This window comes from Puma concolor, chromosome B1 (assembly GCF_028749965.1).
Source record: "Puma concolor isolate L17-30 chromosome B1, mPumCon1.1.hap2, whole genome shotgun sequence".
Taxonomy (NCBI): Eukaryota; Metazoa; Chordata; class Mammalia; order Carnivora; family Felidae; genus Puma; species Puma concolor.
This window is the reverse complement of record NC_141670.1, coordinates 165,143,262-165,161,879: the sequence shown is the minus strand read 5'-3', so window position 1 is coordinate 165,161,879 and position 18,618 is coordinate 165,143,262. Positions and strand designations below refer to the sequence as shown.

General features: G+C 51.8%; 1 protein-coding gene across 2 annotated transcripts in view; it reads right to left on the bottom strand.

Moving 5' to 3' along the window:
• Positions 1–1,405: 1,405 nt before the first annotated feature.
• Positions 1,406–18,618, bottom strand: part of SCFD2 (sec1 family domain containing 2) — a 406,985-nt gene continuing 389,772 nt past the window's right edge. Inside the window, exons 8-9 of one of the 2 annotated variants that reach the window (XM_025921777.2) lie at positions 12,246–12,365; positions 1,406–2,888 (exon numbers count right to left, since the gene is read on the bottom strand). In XM_025921777.2, the coding sequence (XP_025777562.2) occupies positions 2,796–2,888; positions 12,246–12,365 (213 nt within the window). In that variant the 3' untranslated portion in view covers positions 1,406–2,795. The remainder of the gene's footprint in view (positions 2,889–12,245; positions 12,366–18,618) is intronic. The other variant, XM_086705074.1, reaches the window with a different exon arrangement.

Genomic DNA, 18,618 nt, shown 5'->3' with positions numbered 1-18,618 from the left:
GTGAACTGCAGCGTGGAAGAGGTGGGATTGGAACCCAGGCCATCAGCGCCTGGCCTCTGGGCTCTCCTGTCTTGGAAATCTGTGGCACCAACGCGTTCTTCCTCCTCTATTTCCTCATCTCGTGGCTCCCAGCAATGCCTCTGAACTTTCTCTTCGTTTGACATTATTCTGTTGAGACTTTATCATGTTGCGAGGAGACCTCTTTGCTGTCCTCGCTGGTAAAGGCCCAGTCCTTGCCATCACGTGCTAGCTGCTGTGTCGGGGCTGGCTTCCGTCCACAGCAGCTTCTCTCGTGAGGTAGGTACCTTCCGTGAGCGTGCGTAATTTCCAAATGGAGGCACTGAGGCTCCGCGAGGTCCACAACCGCTGTTTGTGAGCACAGATGAGACCGAACCCAGGGAAGATTTTGGAACTCTGTTCACCGACCTTCACAGGAGGTCAAGAACATAATCCCTTTCTCCCTTGTCCTCTCCCACTCCCTGGCAGTGAGCACAAGAAGGCAACACCAAGAAGGTTTTAGGAGGTTCTAACAAGGGGGCCGACGTGCCATTTCCTGAGTCCCTTCTTTTTCCTTATCTGATGAAGGCCCTTTGCAGGATTTATACCAAGTCTCCATTAGGCTCCTGCTTTTTTAATGCAAGGGACAGGGTTCTGTCCTGTGTCTCCTACCTTCTTATTCAAACCAAGTTCCGGCCACCACGAACTTCCTTTTTTCTCCAAAGCCTCCCACTACCTGATTGCCTGTCTCGCTCAGTTCCTCCAACCAGTGACCACAGAGATGGAAAAAGATGGTGATAAACCTAACTTGTGACATTCCCCGCACACAGAGACTGCCTTTGACCATATTTAATATAGTACTGAGGGCATCTGGGGGGCATGGTAAAATCTAACGGACAACATTTACAATCAGGAACGCCCTTCTTTTGTTAATTCCAGACTAGCAGCTTTTGAACATTCTTTTTTTAGAGAAAAAATTAACTTGTAAGAATACATTAAAACCTCAAAAGTAGTACACAACTACACGTTTGCCATGAAGAAAATTCGAAACACACAGAAGTCTACCAAGAGTGAGACTCACCTCTCCCTTTTCTTAGCCCTCCCACCCAGACTCCTTCCCAGAGATAACTACTTGTTAGCAGTTTGGTTTTTGTATTTCCAGAAAGTTTCCTTTGCATACGGACATATGGCTTACCACTTAACCTGGAGCAGATGCTCACACAGGGCGGGGGCACCGGGAGAAGGCCCAGCTGCTTGTTCTGTGAGAGCCACAGAGTCAGGGGCGCGGCTGGCTCCTTCAGGAGCATGGCCCGGAACCTAGCAGGGTGCCCGGGACGTGCCTCTCAGTATTTGGAAATGAATGAATGAATGGCTGAACAGATGAATGAATGTACATTGAGACAGAGAACAGGGTACATAATTTTTTAATTTTAGAAAATAGCGATGTCTGCTTTGATGATCATTTCTTTTGGGCTTGCCATTTGCTTCCTTATTCAAGTTCAGACTTCTGGGTTAGGGGAATGAAAGAAGCATCTGGGGTCTCCATATTTCAGCACCATGAAAGAACCGGTTTCAGGTGGAAAACACACTTGGATCACAAACAAACAAACAAACAAACAAACAAAAAACCACCCCCAAAACATCGGTGTCTATAAAAACTGCTTTGATTGCATCTCAGAATGATTTCCAACTTCACGGTTTTTTCCTAAAATAACATTATTTTATAGAGAACTAGAATCAGAGGCACGTGAGGGTTTTGATCTACATTTGACTTCCTCTACCTGTTCCGCCCTCTCTCGAACTGTTTGTCAGCTTTTCCTCTTTATTACAAACATCTTTTGGAGATGCCAGAGAGGTCCGTGAACCACACACCTGCGAGCGTGTGGATTAAGCAGTTGCTTTTTGCCAGAGTTCTTAAACAATTTCACTGGGTTTTTCTGATATGACCAGAAGGGAAAGTTAGGCAAACCGAAAAGAGAGCTCTCTATTTCGACAGCAACACTACTGAATACAAGTCCCAGGGGATGGGGTTCCAGTCTCGACTCCCTGGACCAGGTGATCTTTATGGGGCCTTCCTTTGGGAGGGGGGGGACACCTTTTACAGGCAGGGACAGGCCTCCAGTCAGCCTGTCTCCCACCTCTGTTCTGAGTAGACACGTGGGCCGGCCTGGTGAGCACGCCGGGAGGGTGCTGGACTTTGTGACGGCAGGCGGACCACCAGCCCGGTCCTAACTGCTGCCCGCCCCTCCCTCCCTTCCTCGCCTCTTCAGCAAGGTCTCAGATCCCATTTGCAATGTTCCCCTCCCCCCCCCCCCCCAGTTACGTAATCTTAAGGAAAACCAAACTTTTTTCACACTCCTGATGTGAAGCATGTCTAATTTCTTGAGCAACTGCAGATCAAATGGCTTGTAATCTACCAACACTCGCCAACAGGCGTTTATTTAGAAACAGTGAGCTTGTGGCTGGAATCAGGAAGATTCCAGGATCACAGAATCCAGGATCACAGGAATCAGGACCACAAAGAGAGGGTTGAGGAGAAACGGGGATGATGTCAAACGTGGCCAGCTGAAAGACAGTTTGACACCTTTAGAAAAATGAAAGTAATTTTTTTTTTTTTTTTTTAAGGTGTTGGGAATCCGAGCAAAGTACTTCGCCGCATGGTTGCCAAGACCCTTCAGGCAGAATTCTGTCATGGCCACCGTTAGCAAGGGGACACCGGTTTGGGAGGCGTATCTTGAACGGTGACAGGATAACGTATCGGTATTTCCAGCTCAGGTAAGTGTCATCCTTGCAGATGCTCAGAAGCCAAGGTCTGGATGCAGCCGGTCAGTCGCAAATAACAGCTCAGGAATGTTAAATGGCTTCAGGAGTCGCGTGGACAGCACGATAACCTATCAGCAGGAGGGGACAAACACACCACAGACAATTAGGGATACCAATCCCAGGTTATCGGATGACAAGAAATAAAACGCAGTGTGTTTCTATGGGGAAAGGCACGGAGGGGAATACCGTGGAGATAAGGCAGAAGGCGGCCGCTTGAACGCCACTAGAGTCCTGGGAGGAAGGAAGGGTGCACAGCCTGGGAAGAGATGGCCCGTGGGACAGCGGGGCTGCGTTTACTGAGCCTTTGACCGCTTGGCACCGAGAGTGGCCGTGCCCAGCCGCCGCCTTACTGCTGAACTGGATCCGCTCATACCGTAGCTTTGTGATCCAGTAATTTGACCTCAATATAGAAGTTTCTCTCTTCTCCAGGAAGCCTTTGCTCCTTCAGGGCCCCCGAGAAGGCACACCCAAGAGGTGGATGTCCTTGTGGGTGCTAATGATGGTGACTCTGTTCATTTCCTAGTACCCCAAACTGGGTGGTTTAAATAACTGAAATTTATTGTCTCATAGTTCTGAATGCCAGAAGTCCAAGATCAAGGTGTTGGCAAGGTTAGTTCCTCCCAAGGGTTGTGAGGGAAAATCAGTTCATGCTCCCCTCTCAGCTTCCTTGTGTCTTCACCCCATCCTCTATCTATGCATGTCTGTCTCTCTGTCCAAATTTCCCCTTTTTATAAAGACACTGTCATATTGGATTAGAGCTCACCCTAATGACCTCATCTGAATCTGATCACCTGCAAAGACCTATGTCCAATAAGGTCACCCTCACAGTGTTCAGACTTCAATATCTTTTGGGAGGGGGACACGATTCAACCCATAACGACGATGGAATAATGATGCTAGCAGCTAATGTTTATCGGGCCTTATGAACTGCCAGGCACTCAGGATGATCTCATTTGATATCCGTTTCATCTTCCTTACAATCTTATGAAACAGGTGTAGTATTCCTATTTTGCAGATAAGGAAAATAAAGTACAGAGAGGTTCAATCACTTGTCCAAGGACAGACAGGAGATAGCTGAATGAGGATTCCAACCCAGGCAGGCCGAGTCCAGGGCCCAGGTGCCTATCTGGTCACTTCTGTCATGTCAAGGGGTCTGGGCCAGGCCACTTTACTCCCCTTTTTCTGGCCCGTCGCCGTGGTGACCCTTCCTGCTTCCTTCATTCTGGACCTTTCCTCCGGGGTGGCTTTCTCTCTGTAGCACCGGAAAGACTTGTTCCCCAGGGCTGCGCTGGCTCCGTGATGCGCCGCGTAAGGGCTGGTGAGGTTCGCACAGGCGACTAGGTGAGGAGGTGACTGTGGACATGGGGAGGGAGGCTAGAGCTGGAATCCCATAGCCCAGCGCCTGAGCAAAGGGGAACTGCCGGGCTGGCGGCGGGACGGGGCTTCGCCCAGCCACCTGCCACCGGTCACGTGCCGGTCGGTGCCACACATTCACCATCTTCCCCTCCTGCCGCCCAAAACTGTTCCGGGTGCACCTAAACCAAGGACTTAACCAATTGCCAGCTCACTGGTCAAGAACGGAGCCTGTACCCCAGTGTGGAGGAAAGGCAGATGGGGCCCAAGTTAGAGGAGGAAGGAGAGAAGACAGCATTTTGTCGTTTTCTTCTTCATCTTCTTGTTAAAGAAGTGGGGACTATTAACAAGTTTTCTGTTTAAAGCAACAATTAGCCTTTGAAAGCTGCTGTTTTACTTTTGCTCGAAAGGGAACGGTCTGAAACAATACATGGCTCACGTCAGCCAAGGTATATTTCGGGCGGGGGAAAAAAATACACTGAAATCTGTCTCACACTTGTCCTTGAAAGCCAGGTGATGAGAGTTTGAGAGCAGCAAGTGAACAGTAGCATCCCCTGTCATCTGCACACGTGGTGTAGACGCCATTTCAACACGTGGCTCTGGCGAGGGTCTCCACTGACTCCTCAGCGTCTTCCACGCCGAGCCATTAGGTGGCGAAGAATGCTGGGTCCCAGGCCCGCCCACTCCCCAGACCCCCGCAGAGCCCGGCTCCGCTGCTGCTTGGCTCTATGCCCCAGGGAAAGTCACTTCACTTGGAGCCTCACACTCCGTGTCCCAGGAGGAAAACAACAGCCCTGAGCTGGCAGCGTCGTGGCAAGGATTAGATAAAGTCAAGTGCGTAGAACACAGGGTGTGCCCAGCAGTTGTGAGCTGCTCTTTTATTGTGGTTTTGTGACTGGGTCATAGGTCTCCTTTTGAATGTTATAAAAGCTAAGAACGCTCTAGAAAAATACGTGTCTGTTTACACACACGAGATTCTGAATATAGTTTTAGGTGAGGTTTGTGTACAACTAGGGTTCATAGACCACAAGGTAAGAAACCCTTCTTCAGACATTTTTAAGAGTGTGTGCGTGGAAACCAAAGTGCTTTGCATGCTCTCTAGCGGTCGACTCTTGTGAGGCAGTAGAGGCCGGTGTGGCCAATGGGCCAAAGGCCCCTCTCCTGCCCTCATGACTTGCCGGTTCCCCCCACCACTGCCGGCCCCCGTGGTCCTTCCAGAGCCAAAATGGCAGGCAAGGGTAAGGGCTAGCAGGAGTCTCCCAGGATGCTTAAGTCTTGCTGGCAGGAATGAGGAACTTGGAGAAAAAAAGGCTATAGACTCCACTGATGTCGACACTTCTAGAACAGTGAAAACCGAGCCGAAAGAATCCATCCCTCAGATCGGGTGCTGGGCCTCCAGCCACGGCTGACAGAGACGGGGGTGGGGGGTGGGGTGGGGGTTCCCTGACCTCCACTGAGCTGGAACGAAAGGCCAGGCCTCTGATATCTAAACAGGCAAGTATTTAGCATGAGGGCTGAACCAGAGGGTGTCTGGGACATGTTTCGTGGAGGGCTGAAAAGAAACATACGGAAAACCAAATCTGTGTGTGAAGTGAGCTAGGGGGTCTCCGAGAAGAGGAGAAAGCTGAGACCAAGGACCCTTGCCGGATGGTACAGTGGTTAAGAGCACAGGCTTAGGAGTGCCTAATCTGACTTGGAACCTAGCTGGGCCCCTTGCTGGAGGAATGACTCTGGAGACGTTGCTTAATCACTCTGAGCCTCAATTTCCTCATCGGTAAAGTGGGAATGACACCCCTCCCCCAAGAGGATAATTACGCAGATCGCACGTGAACATATACATAAAATATTTAGCACAGCTGACAGATTCTAGAGGGGCTTAAAATGGTCCCCGCTATTATCGTTTTCATTATCATCACCATCCGGGCTATTCTCGTCCTCTGTCGCACTCCCTCCCTCCAGCTCACAGCAGTCCCCGGGCCAGTGCCAGGGAGAAGAGGTGCCAAAGCCATCTTACCCAAGTGTAAATCTGACCGTATTACTCATCGGCTTAAAATCCTGACTGCCTCCTCCCTGTCCTCTGATAAACCCAACCCTCCTAGAGAGCATCCTGGGACTGTAGAATCCGATGGCTGCTCAGCACTCCAGATGTCACCCCCTCGCTGCCACAGCACCCCCCCCCAAGAGTTTTACGTTGCGGCCACCCTCCACTATTCGCGGTTTCACCAGTGGAACTTTGGGAATGCTTTCCTACCCTACTCTTTGCCTGAAGACCTCTCAGTCCTTCATTGATCTATTCGTGCATCACCACCTCCAGGAAGCCTTCCAAGCCCACCCCTCCCCAAAGACAGAGTGTGTTCCCATGGCTGTTGGTTTCACACCATATTCCTTGTTGCCTTAGCCGAGTCTTTCCGCTGTGTCTGAACACAGTGCCGAAAACGTAGCAGGTCCTTGATATAGTGACTTAGCGAATGATTACATGAACGAACAAAGACGGTCGGACAAGGAAGGAGGCAGTGTGTTTGGTGAGGGTCGGCAGGAATCTTTTCATGCTGGGAGGCTTTAGTAAAAGACAGCTCAAATAGTTCTGGGAAAATTGTTCCAGATCAGTTCAACTATTTGTCTAAAGCTCTCACTGGGAAGCCAAGCAGGACTGCATGGCTAACACGACATTTATACTGTAACGGTCGATGGTCCTTAAGCATTTTCACATCTTAGGGATCTTTCGGTCTCCAGACTTATCAGAGCACTGTTAGAGGTTTTTAGTCTAAGGCATTTCTGCATTACTTGATTAAAATAGTTCTAAACGTTCTAAAGAATTAGCCAAATGGGGGACAAAAAGGCAGTCAAAAATGAGAAAGAGAATCCTTAAGAGAGCCCGAAATCGGCCTGCTAGACATAAAATTAAAATTGTATAAACTACCATCAGATGTGTGATATCAGGCAGACTAAGCACGAGAGAATTCCTTTAAGAGAACTAGTTTTCTCCCAGGCAGCCGAGCGCACTGGTGAGGATTTCATCCATGAGATTGGGGCGGGGGGTGACACCAGGGCCCCCAGAGCCTCCGAGCAAGCCCTAGAGCCCTTTGCGCTCCAGCGGGAAGAGGAGGGTTCAGTCTCTGTTCTCAGATGGGCTGGGGCTCCCGCAGGCGCAGGCCAGCCTGTGACACTGACCCAGCCCTCTGGCTTTCTTTCCATTTCCACTCCTGCAGGCCACCACTATAATTTGTAGGTGCCAGCATCTTCCTGTTCTATTTCTGCTGAACACGGAGGAAGCGGGGCAGTCTGGGATTTAGCTTCCACATCCAGCTGATTTCTAACACTGTGCATTGAAAGAAGCAGGGGATAACGATGGTTATTCTCCTTTTTTCTTTTAAACTTGGGAGATTCTGAGGCGCCTGGGTGGCTCAGTTGGTTAAGCGTCTGACTTCGGCTCCGGTCACGATTTCGTAGTTCGTGGGTTCAAGCCCTGTGTCGGGCTCTGGGCTGACGGCTCGGAGCCTGGAGCCTGCTTCGGATTCTGTGTTTCCCCCTCTCTCTGCCCCTCCCCAGCACACACTCTGTCTCTGTCTCTGTCTCTCTCTCAAAAATAAACATTAAAAAAAAAAAAAAAAGATAAACTTAAAATCCTACGGATGTTTTCCTCACGGTAAGAAGCTTCAGAATAAAATATATCTAAACTGAAAAGAGAAAAAAAAAAAAAGGAGGTCACAGGAATCCTCTCCTTGGGGCTTTCAATCGAGTTTAGTATAACCTGGAGCGAGGTTTTTAGAGCCAAGATTTAGGTATCCTGAACCCTGAAGTTATGCAAAACCCTGTGTGTAGGAGCATATTTCTCAGCCTCCTTTTTGTCCTAGCACATTCTCACTAAATACTCAGCTCCAGAAATGGAGAACCGCTAGAAAGCGTGCGTGGGGGGCAACGTGCACTGCCTATGAAAAGCAGGCAACGGAGGGGCTGACCTGCCCACACGGCCTTCCTCTGTCTCCTGAGCTGGCCTTTCCCTGTGTTTTCTGGAAGGGTCCTTCCCTGTTATTTTCCTCCCATAATCTCAGGCTTCTGCAGGCCTCTTGGCCACCATCCAACCAGAGTTTCGCCTGCAGAGCCGTCTGGGCACGGGGCCCCACACCAGGCGGCAAACGAGACAGAGGCCGGTGCCAGGCGCGCGCACTCCAGAGCGAGGGGAAGCCTACCAAGCTTCCCACCTCCCGGCGGTGGCTGCTCGGGGTGGGCGTGAGGTGGGGGGAGTTGACTCTTGGACCCCTCTTTTTTTCATAGTCGGAGCAGAAGGCCTCTGCAGCGGCCCAATTTTCTCCTCGGCACGTTGTCCAACAACCACGGGCAGGGAGTGGAGTTTTAGAGTACGACAACAGTCCCGTAAGACTAGCAGGTGGCAGGTGTGGTTTCTGGATTCCTTGTTTCACGCTCCCCTTGTCACTGTTCGTGGAAGAGAATTCATTTCTAGATGTGCCTTGAATGGGTTCTGTTTCCTTTGAAGAGCTGGTCGCTGAATGCCTTTCAAGCCTCAGCCCACAGGCCTTCTCCTCCGTAAGGAGCTGTGCCAGATGAAGGAACCACCCCTCACCCCTGCTTATTCCCACCACAGCACCTGTCTTCTCAGTACACTTATCTGTGGCTGGAGTTTTCATGTTTGACATCAGTCATTCGTTATTAGAACGTAAGTTCCATGAGAGCAGGCACAAGTCTGGCTTGCTCCCTGCTCTATTTTTAGCACAAGAACAGTGCTTGGCACAACAGCAGCCATTCAACAAATGTTCACAGGATAATCAACTAATCCCACTTAGTAGATGTGATTTCAGAGTCCTGTACTTGAGTCCCAAGAGCACCCATGTAGATAGAGAGAAGGTATGGATTAACAGCAGCTGTTACCAGAGTCAGGCTGGTTTTAGTTGTCCGTAATCTCAGAATGAATCGACAGGTTGGTGAATTCTCCAGAAGAGCTACTTTGGTCTCATACTACAATACTGTACGCGAAGTTTCTAGCGTTCAAGATTCAACACTGAATGAATAATCATGACACTCAGCAATCCTGACCCTGTTTGCGGTGCTGGGAATAAATAGTAAGAAAAGCCCAAAGTCCTGACGCTGGAGGGGAGCAAGCAGGCCGAAGAGTGGTAGGAAAAGACCTGAAGGGAGGCAGTCCACTCTTGTGAGGCGGTAGAGGCCTGTGTGGCCGATGGGCCAAAGGCCCCTCTCCTGCCCTCATGACCTGCCGGTTCCCCGCACCACTGCCGGCCCCCGTGGTCCTTCCAGAGCCAAAATGGCAGGCAAGGGTAAGGGCTAGCAGGAGTCTCCCAGGATGCTTAAGTCTTGCTGGCAGGACTGAGGAACGTGGAGAGAAAAGGCTATAGGCTCAGTTGATGTCGGTATATCTAGAACCGTGAAAACCGAGCCAAAAGAATCCATCCCGCAGACTGTGGGCTGGGCCTTGTAGGCTGTGGTGGGGACAGGGAGGAGGCGGCCCCAACTGCCTCTGCACTGGCCAGTCCACACTGAGGCATGGCTCTCCATTCTAACCGAGTGCGAGAGGGAGAGACGGAGTGGGACTGAGGAGAGCCACCACAACCGCCAGGGCACCCCCAGATGAGTATCGTGGGACCGAAAAGCCTCGGTTTGGAGAAGAGCAGACCCAGGGGAGACCATGTGGAAGAGGGACGAACCTGATTTGCCTGTAAATTCTGCGGGGCCCAGGAGCTAGAACCAGTGCTAATGAGTGAGGCTCTAGAAGGCAGATTTGGATGCATCTAGGGGAGACAGTAAGGGCCGCCGATACTCAGGCAGGCTGCAGGGGGAGGGGGCACACCCTCATCTCTGGAGATGTTCAAGTGTAGGCTGGATAGGAAAGACAGAAAATAAGTGTCAGATAGGTGGGGCGCCTGGGTGGCTCAGTCGGTTAAGCGTCCGACTTCGGCTCAGGTCATGATCTCGCAGTCCGTGAGTTCGAGCCCCGCGTTGGGCTCTGTGCTGACGGCTCAGAGCCCGGAGCCCGCTTCAGATTCTGTGTCTCCCTCTCTCTGACCCTCCCCCGTTCATGCTCTGCCTCTCTCTGTCTCAAAAATAAATAAACGTTAAAAAAAAAAAGCGTCAGGTATATTATCGCTGCTTACGTCGACAGTCACGCCAAGTTAGTTTCTTGGCTGAGGGTTTGTTGGGGACGTAGATTCGGTAGAACCTGTTCTTTTCAATCCGTTCGCCTGTTTCTCCAGCAGACGAGGAAGTCTGAGCCGACAATGGCACCGACAATGGTACGCGTGCCATCTCGTGTATGGCTAGAGCAGCGAGGCAGCGAGGCCTAACGTCCGCTGTTCTTGTAAAAGCAGAAAGCTAGCTGCTCATGTCCCAGATCCGGGCAGAGTTGGCTGCAGAAGTAGGGCAGCTGTGTCTTTTGAGGGCGAGAAAGGGAGATCTGCCTCTGAGGCGTGTCGCTCCACAAACATCTAGCTGATCCACCTCCTCTCTGGTGCCCCTGCCTCTTCCGCTGGTCTTCCCTGCTGCCCCCGCTGGTCTTCCTGGGGGCCCCTTAGCTCTTCGGGGGAACTTGTGGCACAAGGGCAACAGAGCAAACCAGGCTGCTCCTTAAGCTCCAAATTCTTTGAGAAGCTCCCTTTGCGGAGGTCTGAGCACACGGTCAGATGATAGCCAAGCCACTGCAGCTTCCAGGTCCGGGTTGTCAAACGCAGGTCACACAGCTTTGGAAACGTCTGCACTTCATCCTTTCAGAGCGGGGATAAACATGTCTGTCGGGGTGTCACAGTGCAGCACCGTTCCGGAGAGCTAAGAATCCGGTTCACCTCGTTAGGGGCAGCGAGAAGTGTGCTTTCGGATTTTAAAAACGTCTTGCTCGAAAGGACAATTGCTCACGAAACGGATCCTCGACACTGCCGCTCAGTGGCCTGCAGAGGTGGCACAAAGCCGAAGATGACCCCCCCAGGGGCGAGTCTCAAATGGGCGCGAGGGGGCAGAGGCAACGGGAAGATGACGTATGCCGTCCAGGGGCTCCTCGGGTTCCCAGAGGACAGAGGACAGAGCCTCAGCTGCCCCTGGCGCGAACCAGCCCAGCAGTTGGCGCTTCTCTGGCTTTTCTCTCTCTACGGTCTCTTTTCAGATTCCCTCACTTCTGCTTCTTGGGATCATGTAAGCCACCTGTTCTCACGTCCCTGTCACATGGCCTGTGTTGGGGAGCCCAGTAAGGCAAGGACTTGGAGTCTTACTGAGTTGCAGGTTCTGCCTCCCCGGGCAGATCCGCAGGCAGGGGGCTCGCCTTCTCCCGAAGCCTCTCCCCTTGGGCTCCCGGCCTCAGGCCAGCGGCTAACACCCCTCCCGCAGGGCAGGGGGCTGCTGCTCACAACAGTAGCCACCCTTTACTGAGAGCTAAGGGTCAGGCACTGTGCTAGGAATGACACCCTCTCCCCTTACCTGATCTAAGATTCACAGCCACCCTGGCCCTGTTCCATCAGCGAGAAAACTGAAGGCTTTGCCCTCCCAGATCAGCTGGCTAGTGAAGGACAGAGGTAGGACTCAAAGACAGACCTAGAAGATCAAGAGGCCGGTGTTCTTAACCACGGGGCCACTTACAAGGGGGAAATGAGAGGCACCTGGCAGGAGGCGACAGAGGAGAAAGAGACCACATTTGTCACTGCCTCGACAACGTGCCTCTAACTGCCACGGTGGGGAGATGGTCCCTGGGAGCAGCCCTCATTATCTGGAGCCTGGAAAGCAGTGAAAACTCTTGAGTAGTTAAAGGTTTATATACCCCTCAGGACACACGAGAATATACGCCCCTCAGGAATCAGGACCGGGGACAATAGCACCTTAGCCCTTGAAGCCCAGAGGCGGAAGAGGGGACCGTAGGTGACAGCTCTTCTCCCTCCACCCCCATCCGGAGGACAGCTGGCCCTGGAGTAGAGGGAGGGGGAACGTGACAGGGAGGGGTGGGTGGGACACGAAAGGTGGGACGGAGACAGGGAGAGGCGCCAGGGAGCCGAAGGAAGGAAGGGCCCCCACCCACCCTCTCGTTTCTGCCTCAGGGCCCTCGTTCACAGAGGTCTCAGTACCTGGGTTCCTGGCTTCAAGGACGGCACGAGGTCTTTGATCATTTTGGCTTCTGAGACTGTGACCCCGCCCACCACAAAGAGGATCAGGAGAGGGTGGTCGCTGGGATGGGGCCGGCTCACCTGCAAAACAAACCCCCACGGGCATCAGTGGCAGAGCGCTGAGCAGCTGGGGGCCTTGCCCCTTGTCCCTCCTCGGGGACCCCAGGGCTGCCGCCCCCTCGGGCAGGGGACGAAAACAAGCCTCCGAGAGAGGGTGATTCATTAGGGATCAGGTATGTTAGCGCGCGGTGAACGCACCGACCAGAAGAACACAGACCGCGTCACCGTGTCATACCCCTTTGAATACGTTGTTGAAAGAAAGGTTAAGGTAGTGGGGCTATTAAATAGGAAGAGAAGGCTGAGGGGCAACTTATTCACTCCTTCCTTGGCAGCTCTCAGGTGTCAGCATAAACATGCCTCCCAGTCGTCACAGAGCTCTGTTTATTTCCTCCGAAGAGCTGGCCGCAGCCTGTGGTTATTGGATTGGTTGGTTTGTTTGTTTCCCTATTGGCCGTCTCCTCTTCTGGAACTGGGGATCTGGTTCACTGCTGAATTCTCAGCTGACCTAGTCTGGCACATGGGAGGTGCTTAGTAAATACCTGTGGGATGGATGGATGGTCAGAGCCCCGGGGGGCTGGTGCTGGAGAGGGTAAAAAGAGGCACGGGCCCAGGACCTGGCCTGGGAGCTTATAGTCCAGTGCAGGCGTCGCACCCTTTACTTCCGCAAGCCAACCTTAGCTGAGAACCTACGGTGTGTGGAATGGCCCCCCCCAGATGTCGTGGAGAATTCTCCGGATGCCTTATGATTTCACCCATAAGGCCAAGTCTTATACACGAAAATTAGAATGACTTGCAGAACCTCCCGGGAAATGCAAGATGACCAACACATAGGCTTAGTGACTAATGGAAGGGCCCACCTGGAAGTTTCCGAAGACACTATGTTTTGAGCCCTACCTGGAAGCCAGCGCAGGTCTGGGGAGGAGTGGGCAGGAGAAGTGGTGTGACCCAGGTTCTAGAGGCAAATGGTCATCCGCTGGGTGGAGCAGGCTGGGGGCCTGCTCCTGGCATCATTGCGGGTGTCTGCGTGGCGTCACTGCAGGAAGCATGTTGCCAACTGCCCTCACGGCCACCTCAGCCAGAGGCGGGAGAAACAGGCTTTGACTCCACGAAGGAGGGTCGACGGAGGCGCGGGGCGTATACACTCATTCACACGAATTCCCAACCCGTCTTCTGGCCGTGCAGACGGTCCCCAGGAGCAGCAGGGTGGCCAGCAGCCCCAGAGGAGCCCGGTTCTCCTGCCCCTGCTTCAGCTCCTTTCTCGGCTGGGTTCCTCTGGCTCCCTTGCCTGAATATACCCACTTCTCAACATCTTATTTTGAAAACATTTAAAAAGGTAATACATTCAGCATTTCCAGTTATATAAGTTACTCTTTTGCTTCTGGAGAGGAAACTCAGAATGGAAAGAAGGAAGGGAGAGAGAGAGGGGGAGAGAAGGAGAGGGAGAAGAACAGGGAGAGGGAAAGGGAGGGGGAGAGAGAGAGAAATCTAACCTTTTCCGCCGAAACGGGTGGTGGTGAATACTGGGAGCTCTGATCTCCAGAAAGATGGCCTCCTCATTGCCCCCCCAGCTTCTTGCCCTGTAGCTCTCCTTCCCCTGGAATGCATTTGTTGACTGCTTTCTTCCAAGCCACGTAACATAGACCCAAGACGATCCTGCTTTAGTCACCCTATTCTCCTGGATTTGCTCTCACTGAGGCCATCACGGCCAGCACATGTAGGCGTCAAGGAACACTAGTTTGTTTTCATCTAACAGGTCATTTTTGTGGCATCTGTCACAATCGATGACACCCTGCTTGGCTACTCCAATAGCACTCTCTGTTGGCTGCTCTTCAACCTTTCTGATCATTTTCTCCTCAAATTTCTTCATGAGTCTCTTTTCTTGGTCTGCCCCTCTCAATGTCCATGTTCCTCAGGGTTCCATCTTGGCCCTTTGCTCTTCTCACTCCAATGCAGCATCCCTGAGATGAGGGCCTCACCACTCTTTGCCTTCCACAATCTTCTATATACTTCGCAAATGTATGTCCTTAGCACAGACACCTGTACTGAGTTCCTGTGGACATGCCCACCTGGGTGTCTCCCAACAGGTTTCACATTTGATGCATGATCTTCCCCCTAGTCTATTGCCCATGTCGACTTCTTTAAAAAATTTTTTTTAACGTTTATTCATTTTTGAGAGAGACAGAGTGCGAGTGGGGGAGACACTCTCTGTCACTCTGTCAGCATGGAGCCTAATGCAGGGCTTGAACCCACGGACCGTGAGATCGTGACCTGAGCCAAAGTTGGGCACTTAACCAACTGAACCACCCAGGTGCCCCTGCCCATGCTGACTTTCTAACAGTATTACCATCTTCACAGTCCCCTCAGCCTGACACCTGATGGTCACCTTGGACTTGACTCCCTTTCATTTCCCAGATCAAGCCTGTTAATTTGTACCCGCCCCCCTCCCCCTCCAAATTTGTGGATCTCTCCTTGATCCCCTTGAGTTCCACTGTCCCTATTGTGGTCGGGCCCTCACTCCGTCTTACTAGGTCACTGCCACAGCCTTCTGGTTCATCTCCCTGTGCCCGTGTGGCCACCCCCTCCCCCCCATTCATTCTCCTCGTTCCTGCCTGAGGAAGCTTTCTAAAATGCACACATTTATTGTGGAATATAGTGAGCACTCCACTAAATATTTTTGTGCAGTACCTTATTCAACCCTCAAAATATCTTTTGGAGGCAAACGCAATCACGGCCGCATTTGGCAGGTGGAGAGTTTTAAGTTTACACGCGATAACTCAACTGTGGCACAAGGGGCCAAGCTCCAGAGGCCACGCTCTGAAAACGCCCCTCAGCCCTCTCCTGTGCTTGCTTTCTCCGCGAGTCTCTGAGGATGGAGTTCGAACTCCTTAACTCAGCATACATGGCTCTTTCAATGTGGCTTTGCTTCGCGTCGCTATTTCCATCTTCAGGTGTATACTGTTTCCTGGAGTCATTCACAAGAATTTGAGCTGTGCCTGACTGCATGGTATTTGAGGGGTTTTTTGAACATTTTGGTAAATATATGTCCCTTTATGGAACACTGGCACTGAAAATTGCATTTATCACAGTGTTTGGTCTGAGTTATTTTCATAAGGTAAACAAAGCCATCAAGAAACGGAAAGCCAGCACCCTGAGCCCCACTTTGGCCCCCCCTGCTGTCATGGCCTCACCAAGGGTAACTACCACCCTGACTTCTAGCACTCAACATCGTACTTTGATTTTTTTTTTTTTTTTCCTACAAACCCTGGAGATTCTCCATGTTAGTAGGAGAGATCGTGGGCCACAGGCACTGGTTGGGACCATACCAGTGGGTTTTGGCCTCTGTGTCATGGAACTATGGTTACTAAATATCTTGACTATCACTGCATCATATGTTTTATGTAGCACGTGTAGTTTCCTCTGTGTAAAGTACCCTCTCCTTCTCTTCTTTACCTCCTTCCCTCTTAGTCTCTTTATTTATTTATTTTTTTTCAACGTTTATTTATTTTTGGGACAGAGAGAGACAGAGCATGAACGGGGGAGGGGCAGAGAGAGAGGGAGACACAGAATCGGAAACAGGCTCCAGGCTCCGAGCCATCAGCCCAGAGCCCGACGCGGGGCTCGAACTCACGGACCACGAGATCGTGACCTGGCTGAAGTCGGACGCTTAACCGACTGCGCCACCCAGGCGCCCCCCTCTTAGTCTCTTTAAAAAGCATCCCTTCCTCTGGAAAGTTCTAATTGTCTCTCGACTCCTGTCCCATGACCCGAATCTGACACACACCTCTGCCTTGGCCTTGTCCAGCTGGACTGCTGCCTTGATATACCTGCCTGTCTCCTCTCCTGGCCAGTGAGCTGCTGGAGGGGGAGGACCGATCATATTTATCTCGGGATTTTGGTATTTGTGGCTTTGAGCATAGACCTTGCTCGTGGTAAACTTTCAACAGATGTTGCACGAATAAAATAAGTGGATAGATGAATGAATGAGACGCATGGGTTAGCTGGAGATGCCCTTCGTAGTTCTTAGAGATCTTTTAGAAAGTCTTTCTTTGCGTCACGTGTGGGTCTTGCGGCTGAGTAGCTAACCTGAGGTTCCTTCTCGCCCTGTAAATAACGGTTTCTCACTTGATCCTGGAACAGAAATACAACTGGCTCCAGAACTTCAAGTGGTACAGTATGTTCCCCAAAACATATGCTTTCCATAAGAGAGTCTGGACTCTGAAGTACCCTGGCAAGAGTCTTGGAAGGATATATTGAAAGATGAAAAGGAAACAAAGAGCAGTAACAACAAAGAACAATACCCTGGGGCCAAGGAGTTGAGGGAATGTTGGTTTTGTTACAAATAAAAGGGTCCGATGCATACGCGTTGCCGTTTTCTCTTGTGGTTTCTGTTTAGATTTATGTTTTGATACCAGACTTTCCTTCTAGAACATGTCGAGTGGGCAGGCTATTGGGAGGCGGGGTCTCTCAAAGTCTTTTCCATCAGAATAACACATTCCTTATAACCGGCCCTCCACGGCTGCATCCCGCATGCATGTGAGTTCGTGGCGAAAGGCGCATTGAAGCTAAAAGCGCTAAGCATTATTTTTGCCCTCGCAAATGTACAGATCAGTAAGGCGAGTCAGTCTCCCCGCTCTCTTCACTTTCCAAGTCTTTGCTGGCTGTGATTTTCAGGCATGGGTTCTGGACGGAGAAGACAGTCTCTGTCCACCGTCCACCCGTCGGAGCCTCCGAAGCGCAGGCTGCCAAAACCTTCTGCGCAGCTCTGGGCCCCGAGAGAGCTCCTGGATGTCCTGATTGGTTTCCCCGAGCAGGGTTTCCTCTGCTTCCGGTGTCCCTGGCGCCCTCCGGGAGTTCTGGGATTCAGCAGTGGACGGACCAGAGAAGAATCCCTGCTGGTGTTCAGTTTATACTTCGACCGGGGAGAATGACAAAGGAGGTAAGGAAACTGGCAAGGAGGGAAGGTGGTAAGGGCTCCGGAAGGAAATAGAGCAGGGGGCGGGGCCAGCGTGACTCCATGTAACACCGAGAACCTGTGAAGTAGATAGAGGCTCCGGTTTACAGACAGAGACAGTGAGGCTTGAAGGGGCTGAGTAACTCGTCCCAAGCTGGAGGGCTGAGGCTGAAATCCACGTCTGCCTCACCGCGGAGTCAGACCGCTCCACACACTCCCATTTACAAAGCGATTCTTCAGACTGAAAGCATTTTTATTAGCTTTCATCTCTTAAGGCCACACTTTTCATTCTTCAGCGGCATCAGCCAATGAATGACCAGGTTCCCGGTGGAACTTACTCGTTGGATCACACTGCAGAAGGTCTCCACGCTCCCAGAGCCACTCTGTGGTGTGGCTTCACCCCCCTGTCACATTTGCTGTGGTGGGTGGTTTCCTCTTTCCCGAAACTTCCCCCACTCCGTCCTGTTTCTAAGCCCCCTAGGTTTCTCTCCTTAGAGGGCTCTGCTTGCTTGGCCTCCTCCATTACATATCGTGTCCCTGACTGCTCGGGCCTCTGGTCCCTGCTCTTCTCCCAAACACCCCCCTGGGTGCCCCGGGCCCTGCCCATGCTTCATGGGTCACCTGCACCAGCGACCCCAGATTGCTACTGTCGGCCCAGGCTCTGCTGAGCTGCAAAGCTAAAGCCTCAAATGCAACTTATCTTGCTCTCCCTTCCTGCTTCTCAGGAACGTTAACACCACTCATCCAGTCTCCCCACCCCAGGTGAACGACCCTAGACGGTGTCTTCTCATTTGCTTCCACATCTAAGCAACACCCTGTCCTGTGGAACCCACCAGCACTGTGTCCCTGCCCTCAGGCCCCCAGCCCGGCTTGAGCCCCCCGGATCTCCCCATCTTCTCACCTTCTCTCTGCTGCCCGATGCAGGTCTGGCCACATTTCCCCCCTCACTTGCCATCGCCAGGGCCACCCTTGTAAAATACAAATTGGTTATATGTTCCTGCGAACCATTCGATGGCACCTCAGTGTTTTGGTCAAATTTCAGACCTCTAGTCTTTCCTGATCTGGCTTTTGCTTATCTCTCTGCTTTTCACAGTCTTCCACTCCCCCCATCCACCCTCAGCTCCAGCCCTTGGGAGCCATCCACGATTCCTTCAATGGCACTGATGGCTCTGTTCCTAACTTCTGTTGCTCTGATGGCATTCAACTCCTCTGGGAAGCCTTCTCTGACTCCCTGCCTGGCTCCTCCTTCTCTGTGCCCTCCCATCCCATCTGGCACACCGCTTCTCCCTCCTCCCCGCACTCCTCAGTTTTCTTGTCCATCTC